At 36.7% G+C, this 11,844-nt stretch overlaps 1 protein-coding gene across 2 annotated transcripts in view; it reads right to left on the reverse strand.

Annotated features, from left to right (window-relative positions):
* Nucleotides 1–60: 60 nt before the first annotated feature.
* Nucleotides 61–11,844, reverse strand: part of LOC107857539 (probable glutamyl endopeptidase, chloroplastic) — a 14,057-nt gene continuing 2,273 nt past the window's right edge. Inside the window, exons 3-15 of one of the 2 annotated variants that reach the window (XM_047398431.1) lie at nt 9,692–9,802; nt 7,588–7,633; nt 7,244–7,353; nt 6,644–7,147; nt 5,863–5,991; nt 4,578–4,877; nt 4,044–4,502; nt 3,859–3,924; nt 2,197–2,257; nt 1,961–2,110; nt 1,701–1,838; nt 1,176–1,477; nt 61–406 (exon numbers count right to left, since the gene is read on the reverse strand). In XM_047398431.1, coding sequence (XP_047254387.1) covers nt 406; nt 1,176–1,477; nt 1,701–1,838; nt 1,961–2,110; nt 2,197–2,257; nt 3,859–3,924; nt 4,044–4,502; nt 4,578–4,877; nt 5,863–5,991; nt 6,644–7,147; nt 7,244–7,353; nt 7,588–7,633; nt 9,692–9,802 — 2,377 coding nt within the window. In that variant the 3' untranslated portion in view covers nt 61–405. The remainder of the gene's footprint in view (nt 407–1,175; nt 1,478–1,700; nt 1,839–1,960; nt 2,111–2,196; nt 2,258–3,858; nt 3,925–4,043; nt 4,503–4,577; nt 4,878–5,862; nt 5,992–6,643; nt 7,148–7,243; nt 7,354–7,587; nt 7,634–9,691; nt 9,803–11,844) is intronic. The other variant, XM_047398435.1, reaches the window with a different exon arrangement.

Consider the following 11,844-nt stretch of genomic DNA (forward strand, 5'->3'; position numbering starts at 1 on the left):
CCTGGCCCACTTGACACCCCTATGTCAAAGTACAACCAAATCAGAACACACCATAAAAAGTTGGACGAAATCATAACCTAGCAATACATTGAGTACTGAATCAACAATTTGTAATCGTTGTACACAGTACAAATATGTTTTATCATATCCAATATGAACTTTCCCTTTAATTAATGAACAATAGCTTTACACTTCTAAATTGCTAATAGCACAAAGCGGAAGGCAGTATTGCCACCCATGAGGCCACGACATTAAAGCAGCACAACTTTTAATGAGAATACTGTGACCTGCACTCCATTAGAAGGGTTCTTATTTGTTGCAATAGAATTGTTGTATATGTGGTCAGCACAAGGACTTAACCGATGACTCCTTGCTTCATCTCCAGGTAGCTTGTCACCCTCGAAATCTACAGTTCAAGAAACAAATATGAGCAATTTGAGAACAGAAAGTGACAAGAACATAAATTTGTGTGAATAAAATGACCACCAATTACGCATAGTACATTGTGAGAGTATAAAGATGTAGCAGATAGGCTTAGCTGCTACTCAGGCTGTAACCTTGTTATCCAAGAAGGTTACTGGAAATAGTGTTTTGGTCATTCAACGTACTTGGATTAGGTCAATTCGAGAAAAAGGAAAAAAGAGGTATTTGAGAGTCTACTGGTAAAATAGATGGGATCAATCCTTTCCTTCCTATCCTTCAAACCAGTGAACACCTTGCATCTTTAAATACAGAAAGCAAGGAACCAATCTCTCTACTGAAAATGGACAAAGTATACCCAATGAACTTGAGGAGAAGGTACCCAACCACTACCATATCAACTGTTACACTATAGATCTACTCAAGGTGTTCAAGGATTAAGGTCTATGACTATCATAATGATAAGGAATGACAAAACTATGTGCAAATCTGCCATTATTGAGCGTTAAAGAGCAGAAAAGTAATTTCAACTTGTTGGTGTTAACTAGCATGGATAATATATAAATAAAATGAGAAACACAAAGCGCTAAGTTGGATTAGAAATTCTCCACATGAGCTGGGGGGAATCCAGACAACAAACTTTATTCAAGCAAACAATCAATCAACTTGATTAAATTTCCATGACAGAAGAACAAGTTCTTGACATGGGAAATTTTAGAACTATAGGATAATATTTTCATGAAATAGGAATTTACCACAACAAAGACCTGAGAGAGTGAAATTTGTCATCATCCAAATTGGCAAGCTCTTTAACACCTCCAGCAGCACCAACAGCTTTGCTTTGTGAATCTACTGTTCCTTCCGCATTGTCCTTGCACACGCTAACATCTACCTTGACATCTGAAGAATAGACACAATGCTTTTGGAGCCACCTATCCGTCTCCCAGAGTACATGCATTATACTCTCCCGCGCCGAATAACCGTGACTCTCATATGGGAGAATTACAAGGCGACAAAGTGCACCATGACCTTTCAGTGCATTGAAGAAACGGTCTGACTGTATAATTTATGCAAAAATAAAAAAGTTATTTAAGATTAAGACTTTTGAGTCGAGGCTAGCGAACTCATTAAATTAATCCGGGATGAACCAGCAAATGTACAGAATAAACCAAGAACATCTTTTATCTTGCCCACTCTAGTTTACAGGAGTAACATTCAAGGAAAAGATGGCAATCTTGATATAGGCTGCTGAAAGAGGAATAAGAGGACCGTCATTTTACCTGCATGGTCAAGGTTCCTGGATTGTTGTCCTCCTCCCCATGGATAAGCAAGATAGGCTTCTTAATCTTATTGGCCGACATAAAGGGACTCATCTCAACATATGTATTGGTCGCCTCCCAAAGTGTTCTCTCCTCATTCTGGAAAATTAAGTACTTAGCAATGCAAGTGAATGAACTAAATCCTCCTAGAATGCATAGATAACCACCAAATCATAAGGACTTTAGACTGGTTGACCTTACACCGGAATTGGGAGGACTACCTGGAACCCAAAAGGCGTTAGTGTTCTGTTATAAGCACCAGAACGAGCAATTCCACAACAAAAAAGATGAGGTGCATGTGCTAGGAGGTTTGCTGTCATGAATGCCCCGTAGGAATGACCGCCAACAGCAATTTTGTTTGGATCGGCCACCTAAAAACAAAGGACCAGAAAACTCAGCCGTAATTTCAAAGTTCCATGCAACAACATATGTTCAGCGAGAAGAAGAAGAAACTTACTCCACGGCGTATAACTTCTTCCACTGCAGCCTCAGCACTTGCAACAAGTTGTTCTATGTACCTGTTTAAGCCAGCATTTATTAAACACACACACAAATCTCCAAGTTGCAGATGGAAAAGTAAAAGAATTCACTTCAGCACAAGATAGAGACATGGTTTATCCTTAAAATTAGTTCCGGAACATCAATAATCTACAAAGAGCAGCAGAGGCAAGTCCACTCAGCATCCCACGACAACCACCCTTCCCCACCCTTCGAATAAAAGAAAGAACAGAGAGAGAACGGTGTAATAATGCTTCATTCCTTGTCAGTTGACACACAGGTGCAAAAATTTTATGGAGTAGAACTTTAGTAGAATAGGTACATGCAGAGTTGTATTCAGCATATTACTGACGGAAGGATTTTACATTCAAACCACTCCCAATATCATTAACTCTGCAAATGACTAATAAACCAAGAGTATAAGTGGTTAGCACGATCATAAGAACAATGTAACTTTCAACATGCACTATGCAGGTTAACCCATTAATAAAGAGTAGAGTACCACCCAGCTCAAAACACAGGACTAACTGATCAAGATGCAACTGAAAGCAAAACATGTGAAATAAAAGGAAAACTTAAATAAAAGACAGTAGCTAGTCACATCATTTCCAATAGAGCAATTAAAAAGAGTGGAAGAACCAAGGAGAGCAGGATTTCACTTAAAGATGCTCATTGTACTGTTAGTTTTACCAGATAAACCAACAAGAAAAATCCCAAATAAAGTCCCAATGGGGCATAGGCACTAGTTAAGGAGTAACAATCAGAAGGGCAAAGGTAGTCTACGTTGAGGCACAGAAGTAACAATCAGGCGATCCCAAGTTCATACCCTGCAACAGCAATTACTGCTAGCTCAGTGGATTGGTTGAGGTTCAATCCTTGTTGGGCATGTTTACTCAACACATGTGCTTGTAGACCATAGCAGGCTACCCAGTGGATTGGTCGAGGCTGACCCAAACTCTACCGTAATTAAAAATAAAATAAAAAGATGTGTAGGTATTGTCCCTAGCAAATGTGGCTTTTTTGCTTGCTTGTTGTCATTTGCAATATTTCTTAAGAGTTTGATTGAAATAGAAATAACACATTTCACCTACCAATAAAACGCAAGTCACATTTTTATTTAGAGGTGATCTAAGCTTGCTTCCACTTGACCGTGAAGCACCCTTATCATAAACTAGGTGTGCACACTAATTAAGCTCTCAAATAAATTGAATCTAAACCTTTTCCTTTACCTTTTCCTACACTTCTGCTCTTAAAGTTGTTTAGTCTTGCAGCTATGCTTCATCAATCAAAAATTTTCCACGATTCTATTAATCTTCTTGGTGGATTGGTATGTCAATACAAAACGTAAAAGACTTCTAAGGTTAGAGAACCTAAATTATTGAGTATTGAAATAATAAAATGAAACGGTCAAATTGGAGCAAAATGGATAGAGATGATTCATGCAGCTAGCCCCAACTAGCTTGAGATTGGTCTTATTTCTTGTGTATTTGTAGCAAGAAGACAGCATAGCTTTTCCACAAGTAGGCCAGTGATTATAAAGCAGATTTAGTTGAGTAGTCTTACTGCTACTCAAACTGATAAGGAGAAACCACATCCTTAAGCAATTAGTTCACAAGTTTACCTGTCATTAGCTTCTTCATCACCCTCTCCAATGATTGGAATTGTTGGCCCCGACAAGATAGCAAACCTGAAATTTATGGTTCCAAATCAAGCAGATCCCCTATAATGATTAATCTAACCACACCGGCAAAATAACAGATACAATGAACAAAATTATTATGGATAGTACAGAGAACAGAGACAAACCTCCTTGCTAACCATAGGAGGGGGGATGTTGGCCCAATGCCAGCAAACTCATTAGGGGAACCTCTAACCTGGCTAGCAGCCTCTTTACTCTTAAATTCTCCAGGGTATGACCATACTAGGCATGGAAGGGGTCCATCCCTCGAGGGATCATAACCTGGTGGAAGATATAGGGTCGCAGTAAGTTGAACTCCATCCTTCCTCTGATACCTGATCATTTCTTTTTGCAAAGATTTCAACTGTGGGTATGGATGAGGGAAGTTTGTAATCTGACATGCTTTTTTCTCTGGCCAACTCAGAAGGTTGTACTGAGTGTTTTCAGTTTTGGATTCTCTAGAAGTGAGTATCTTCAACTTATTTAGTGACAGTTCTCCTTCTTTCTGATCAGACATCAAAGCAACAACAGTCTCAAAATATTTTTCCTTGTCGCTCTGCCATATTCGTTCCTTACTGCCTGTATTTCTGAAATACTTCAAGTCAGATCATTGTCTTTAGCAAATGAAAAATATGGAAACAAACGTACACCACCAGACTTACATGTCAAACAAGTCGATAAAAGGAATGTTTCCTCCTGGGGTAGCGCCACTTCCATTTAATAATAAATAAGTGTCTCCATCATCTTCCTTCTTCAACTTCGCAATAACATATGTACCAGCAAGAGTTCTCCGCGTCATGGGAGAACCAGGATCAGAATAAACATCTTCTGATGATCGATCAAATAGTATCCGTGGATTTACATCCTCTGATCCCGGAGATATAACCCATGTCCTCACCTTTCTCGTTTTGTACCACGATTCATAAACTAATGCAAGTGTATCATCACACCAGGAAAACCCTCTGTACATGTAAGAACATCCCAACATAAGAACAGCATTATTAATTGGACAATAAACTTGAATTCTCAGTTGTTTACTTGAAAAAGTGAATCCTCATGTCAAACATAGAGGATAAACCACACCTGTTTCTTGTAAAGGCATTCATTGATAGCAATACTATCAAAAGCATCTATTCTCTTCCAATCCTGAATAATAAAGGCTTTCAAGTATATCTAAATGAAGTTTATATCCATTATTTCGCAAAATGAAAAAGGAAAAGTTAGCAATTTTCTTTCTAAACAGAGCAACTCAGGTCAAATATGGTTCTTTCCAGGACGTTGAATTGTGTGTTTTTAATTGGCATGTTCTAAGGACATCGAACTATGTTACTGAAGCTATCCACCAAATGACTTGAAATTCAACTGCTTTGAGTAGCATTACAATCAATGATTATCAGAAAGGAGGACACTTTACAGGCAATCAATTCAGCTGTAGTTGGCCAAATACTTGATAAACACTTGAGTGGCCCCAAAAAACTGAACCATTGACAATTTCCTATACTCTTATACTAAGTATAGTTTACAATCTAATACACCATAAGTAATATCTTCCAACGGAAAATACTCCCTCCGTCCCAACTTATATGGTGTAAATTGACTTGGCATGAAGTTTAAGAAAGACTTTTGAAACCTGTGGTCTAAAAATAAACCACAGATGTTTGTGTGGCTATAAACCAATTCATTAAGGATAAAATGGCATTTTTTAAAGTTAAATTGTTACTAAATATAGAAACGTGTCATTCTTTTTGGGACTAGCTAAAAAGGTATGTGAGACATATAAATTGGGACAGAGGGAGTAATAATTTTCAAGCATGTATCAAAAATAAATGAATAAAGCTGTTTCAACATACATACGAATTCCACATGAATAAATCACATTGTTGAGCAACAATTCACACTGATGAGCAACTATCGTACATAACATGGCAGGCACAAATTTGTACATACCCATAGCGAAGATCCAGTTTATGTAAAATTTTAGGCTGTTCATTTTCATGTGGTGCAGGAGATTGTGTATAAATTATGTCACGTGGAGAAACTTCGACTTTAGCATCACCGCCATCTTGTGTCTCAACCCTGAAACAGTTTCAGGATAAGAGCATCAAATTACTGACAATAAAGCATCAAATAATTGATGGTACTGATAATTCCACAAGTCCATGCGCAACTATCATATATTGACCCTTCGAAGGGGTAATGAATACTAGATTACTTCTAGCTTCCAGATATGGTGATAACCAGAAACAAGTCATTCACATGAGAGAAATATACAACAGACAACAACTACCTTCTTCTCCCTTTCTTTATAGATCTGTAATGATTCAATATTTCTTCTATCCTTTTTTTCATCCAAAGTGTTTTTCTGATCTGAGTAGTCATAAGCCCATAAAATGACCTCAAAAATCAGTTAAAAAGAGCTGGATAAGTTGTAAGACTATTATTCAATCCTAGTCCACCCCATCCCACCCAAAACCAGGGAAACGAGTGGGGGTATGTTAACCAGTACCCTCAGAGGCTAGCTCAATTGGCTAAGGTTGACAGACTTGTGTCTTATATCACAAGTTGAAGCCCTGGGCCAAGCACACTATTCAAGTATTTAAGTGGAGAAGGGTAAAGAAGCGGGTCCAAAATCCTCGAGTTTAAAAGTTGTGGCTGGTCCAAATGGTTGGCTCCAGGTGGATTTCTCGGTCATAAAAGAAATTACTAGAATAGGTTATTGTATGCATACCAATAGAGAGTCGACGGTTTATCTGATCTCCAATTGATTGATCGCATCCCTTTCCTCACACTATTGAATGCAATGGGAATATCTTCGGCAAGGGGCAAATCACAAAGTTCTCTCACAAATTCTCCATTGGCTTTCCACACTTCAACCTTTTTGGGAAACCTTCCACATGGTACAACAAATGAAAACGGCCTGTGAGTTGAGGTGATCAAAATGTATGTTTGGTCTGGGGAGGGGTCCATTGAAGTGTATATAGCTGGTGGACCAAAGGGCTTCATTTCCCCATCTAAAGAAGCCAAAACCAGCTGTGTAGTAGCATAATACTCAAACAGATCTTCATCATATTCATCTTTGAGTAGATCCTGATAGGTTCTAGCTTGAATAACATTCTGCTGCTCATTAGATTGAATCTTGGGGCCAGAGGGAACCAAAGGTTTCCTTGGTGGATCTCCACGAGATAATGGAATGGTACATACCAAAAGAGTTGAATCATTCACCCAAACAAAGCTGATAATTACAGAAATAGAGTTGTCAGTACAGGGGGATAGTAGCTTGGAATCAGCAGACTTACTTCTTAATGATAGAGTAGGGATAATGACGTACTTGTCAAAAACAGTATTAACATATATATCCGGTGACTCAAAAAGAGGTCTAGCTTTCCCAGTATCCACATTAGCAACCCATACTCTCAGTTTGCCGCTGCTGCCATCATCCTGATACAAAAAATCAGAACATCACATCTACCTTGTGACAAATGACCTTACATGAAATTAGGCAAAAACATTTCAGAGTTATACAAAGTAAAATAGCTGAAGGAAAATCTACGATTACCCAGACCCCACTTGATGGGAATATACTGGGAAAATCTACAATTAAATTTTCCATAACATCAATGTACAAGTAATATAAACATACACATAGATACACATGCATATATACAAAAATACCTCATCAAGGCGGACAGTGAAGGCTAAATGCTGACCATTATTTGACCTTCATAAACGAACAATCAATCAGATGAAGAAGGAACCATAAGTATTGATTCAAACATACAGATAAATTAGGTCTCTACTCTCTATATGAAGAAGACATATATATATATATAAAGGGAAAATATGCAAGGAAAAGATGATGAGAAACTCTTCCTCTTCTTTTTTTCCTTTTTTTAGGAAAAGGTAAAAAGAAGAGACGACGAAGAAACTTATAAAGTAGTTTTAAGAATGAATACTCCTCTATTCCTTGCCGATCAGACAACATCATAATGAACCTTAAGGGAAATGTAAACCATGACTTTTCTTTTTCTACTCTAGTTTCACAATGTATCCTGCATTGGGTACTAGAACAACAACAACATACCCAGTGAAATCCCACAAGTGGGGTCTGAGTAGGGACGTAGGGTAGAGTGTACGCAAACCTTACCCCTAGGTATGGAGGTAGACAGGCTGCTTCTGAAAGACCCTCGGCTCAAGTGCAACAAATCATAGTAGTTATGAGACAAGAAATATGGCAATGAAGAAAACGTGTCAATTAATAAGGAAAGCAATACAGTACAAGAGCGAAATAATGGGGTAATTGAAACACAATAGACAATAGATGGTTTCAGATATCAAAAGCAAGAAACTATATGTATAAGGTTAATACTACGACAGACAAGGAATTCTTACATAGGCACAATGTTGTTGAATATTTTCACGCAGATAGATAGGAATACCAAAAATTTTAGTTTTCAGTCCACTTCCCTTGGTAAATCTCCTAGCATTTCCTGGTACTTAAACTCAAAGATTCTCAAGTAAAATTCCTCCATTCAGCGTGGATTCATGTCGATTGCATTCCGAATTAGGTGATGTTTCTACTTACTTCTGATAATTAAAGTGATATACAGGTTTAATCAGTAAGATAACTGATAGAAAGGCTTAACATTTTCTTTTATATTACAGAAAACTCCATCCAAACCTCCATCACCTAGGAGCCCAAGAATTGTCCTTTCCAGCTTTGATACCTTAGTGACTCCCAACCTTATCATTAGAGGCGGAGGGTTCTTCGCTCTAAAATATCCTTCCCTCGGATAGGAAATGCTGAACTATAAATGAAAAGCTCTTATAGGTTTACTTATTCCAAAAATGCTTTCAAAAGATCAAAGCCATCTACTAGTTGACCAAGCATCAAGTGTGATGTTCAGTTTATCAGATAATCCCTTCTCTTATATTCATTTCAATACTGAAGTTGCAGACATTAGTCAATAGTCAAAAAGTCCAGACCACTTGGAATTCATCACCATCTTGCCCGCTTGAGGAAAGATCTGCCTCCCATTTGGGCCGAGATGAATTTTCAAACAAGTAAAAAACAAGCTGGTTACCATCTCCATGATAAACTTAGAACATCATAATAGATTATTGTCTCTACCCGTTAAGATACCTTTTTTGACTTCAAGTGTATTTTGCCGTTTTGACATGACAATATGGAGTAGGTAGGTTAGCTTGTGTGAACAAATTACATGAAAGCTAAAAGTAATAAAGATAAATATAAGTGAATATTATTGGCCAACATTAAATTTTTAGCAAATATTAGATTAACCCTACGCTAACATTAGAGAGAACATTTTACATCTTTAAATGTTCATTTGTGTAAGCTAATCACAAATTGGAAAATCTAGTGTAAATGTGATGCTATTATCGTCTAAGTCATTAGAGATGATAAATAATATTTGGAGAAGTGTAAATATGTTGCATCAAATTTAAAATAATAAGAAAGGGCAGCCCTAGTGCACTAAAGCTCCCGCTATGTGCAGGGCCCAGAAGAGGGTTGAACCACAAGGTTTATTTTAGAAAGTGTTATTATGTGTGGAATTTGTTTTACTGAGTGTGGCTTTCACAATTCAATGAAACAGGTCAATCTTTTCAGTATGGACCCCCCCCAAAAAAATGTACCAAGAATAATGGGATCAATTGAGTATACATGCAGTGGATATTAACTGGTAAGCCTATTTGGAAGATAAAGCCATTAAATAGTAACTCAAAACATACAATATAGACGTATGGAGAAGGAGATTACCATGTCACAAAATTAATTTTAGCACCTTCTGGGAGATCCTGGATCACCTTTTCTGGTCCTAGGCTACCATCTTCCATTAACTGATGGATCCCAATACCAGTATACGAAGACCTGAGAAAGAACCTCATAAGATCCTGTGTCGGTGATGCTTACTAAAGATTGAAGTACTACCACCATCAAGACATCAATATGACTATCTTTAGAACAAGAAAAAAGGGTCAGATTTGCTCTTATATTCTCAAAAATAGTTATATTTGCCCTTCACTATACTTTTTTGATATATTTACCTTGTCATCCTATTTTAGGGTCATATCGATCATTGTTATCCAACATTAGGGCCACATTTACCCCTCATCAGTTAACAGCGGCAGTGTCGACATTCAACGAAGAGAACAAATCGAACATAGAGGGAATAATGAACAATTTTTTTATGTTAGGATTTTAAATTTAGCTTGACTAAATAATTTAATATGTAACATCTATGCAAAAGCAGAACTTGGATGATTGGTTTTGTTTGATTGGGGGCAACGTCTAGGGGTTCGAGTCTAGCTAAGAGTTTTTCTTAGCAATTAAATCCTTAGAATTTGAAAAAAGAAAAATCAGACAGATCTGCTGAGAGGAGGTTCAAACTCGGGGCGCAAGCAACAAAAGGCATGCTCTTAACCAGCCTGCCCCCAAGAAGCACTTTGTATTGTGTAGTGTCATTTTATACTATATGTACATGTATTCTGATTTTATATATAAATATATAGACTAATTTGTCGACAAAGCATTGTTGGGTGACACCCCTTGTCATAAGGTACGTCCGCCCTGTCAGTTAAAATCCAACATCCCCACCTAATACATGGCTCCTACACGACACATTTTTTTAGTATCGTTCCTTAAAACCATGTTTTTATTACACAAGTTCTTCCAGATTCTTTCTTGTTCTTCGATTTAGTTTTTGTATTTAGTTTGTTACTCGTTCATCCATATTAGTAAGAGAATTTCATATAGTATCAACTTTTATAACAATATTTGTTTGCTTTTCAATGCATTTCAACAACAACATCATTGTAGTCCCACAAAGGTCTGGGGAGGGTAGAACTCAGAGATAAGGTAAAGACGATGTTTCCGTTAGACCCTCAGCTCAAGGCAATGGAAGTACAAAAGACAAAATATAGTAACAAAAACAACATATAGTAGCTGAAAACAACATACCCCTACCTTTGTAAGGTAGAGAGAGTGTTTTCAATAGACCTTCAACTTTTTTGAAAATATGATTTGAAAGAAATTACCGAAGTAAAAAGTTATAGGTTCCTTTGACCAATTAACTAGGGGATACAATCAATTACCTTCAATCTTATATTCTAGATTATTTCTATTTACTTTTGATCTCTATCTTTCTTTTCATGCTTTCCCGGAAAGCATATAAGATTATGATAGGACTCAATATTGTAAAAGTTCCTTTTCAATTCATTTATGCTAAAGAAAAAGAAACAAAACATTTATATGGCATCAATTTTAAAAACCTAAGAGTAGCTGCGTTTTTTGTTCTCAATGTTTATTCTTTTCAACTATTTTTTCTTTATTTGCAAACTTCAGTGAAATACTTTCTTTATATTGCATAATTAGTCTCTTAAGATTATTAAAATATTTAACTTTTATTCTCGTTATTCCTGTTTTTGATCCTAAGTAGATGATGGAAATATGTAAACTTTAGGCAGATATTGTGATATAGCAATGTTTACTTTTTCAGATGAAAGGTAAGTGTTCCAGATTTTTTTATTTTATTTTTTTATATAATTTTTTTGATTTTGAAAATCAGTACAATAAATAAGAATTATTGAAAAAACTCTTAACCTATTGCTATAACTGAAGTTGGGTTTTACTTTGGATGAGAATTGAGTGTGAAATCATATCTCATGGATGAACAATGAAGCATTTGGGTTTTAATCTTTTTAGTGGGTCAGGAGGGCAGGACAGAAGTTTAAATGGGTGAGTAAATTTAAGTGAAGAAATTTAGGTGGGGTTTGGATTTTAACTGATGAGGGATGGCCATAAAACTGGATGGCAAGGGCAAATATATCCAAAAGGTATAATGAAGGCAAATGTAGATTATTTGTGAGAGTACAGGGCAAATCTGACTCTTTTCCATTATTTTTAGTATTTAA

This window comes from Capsicum annuum, chromosome 1, assembly GCF_002878395.1.
Source record: "Capsicum annuum cultivar UCD-10X-F1 chromosome 1, UCD10Xv1.1, whole genome shotgun sequence".
Classification (NCBI taxonomy): Eukaryota; Viridiplantae; Streptophyta; class Magnoliopsida; order Solanales; family Solanaceae; genus Capsicum; species Capsicum annuum.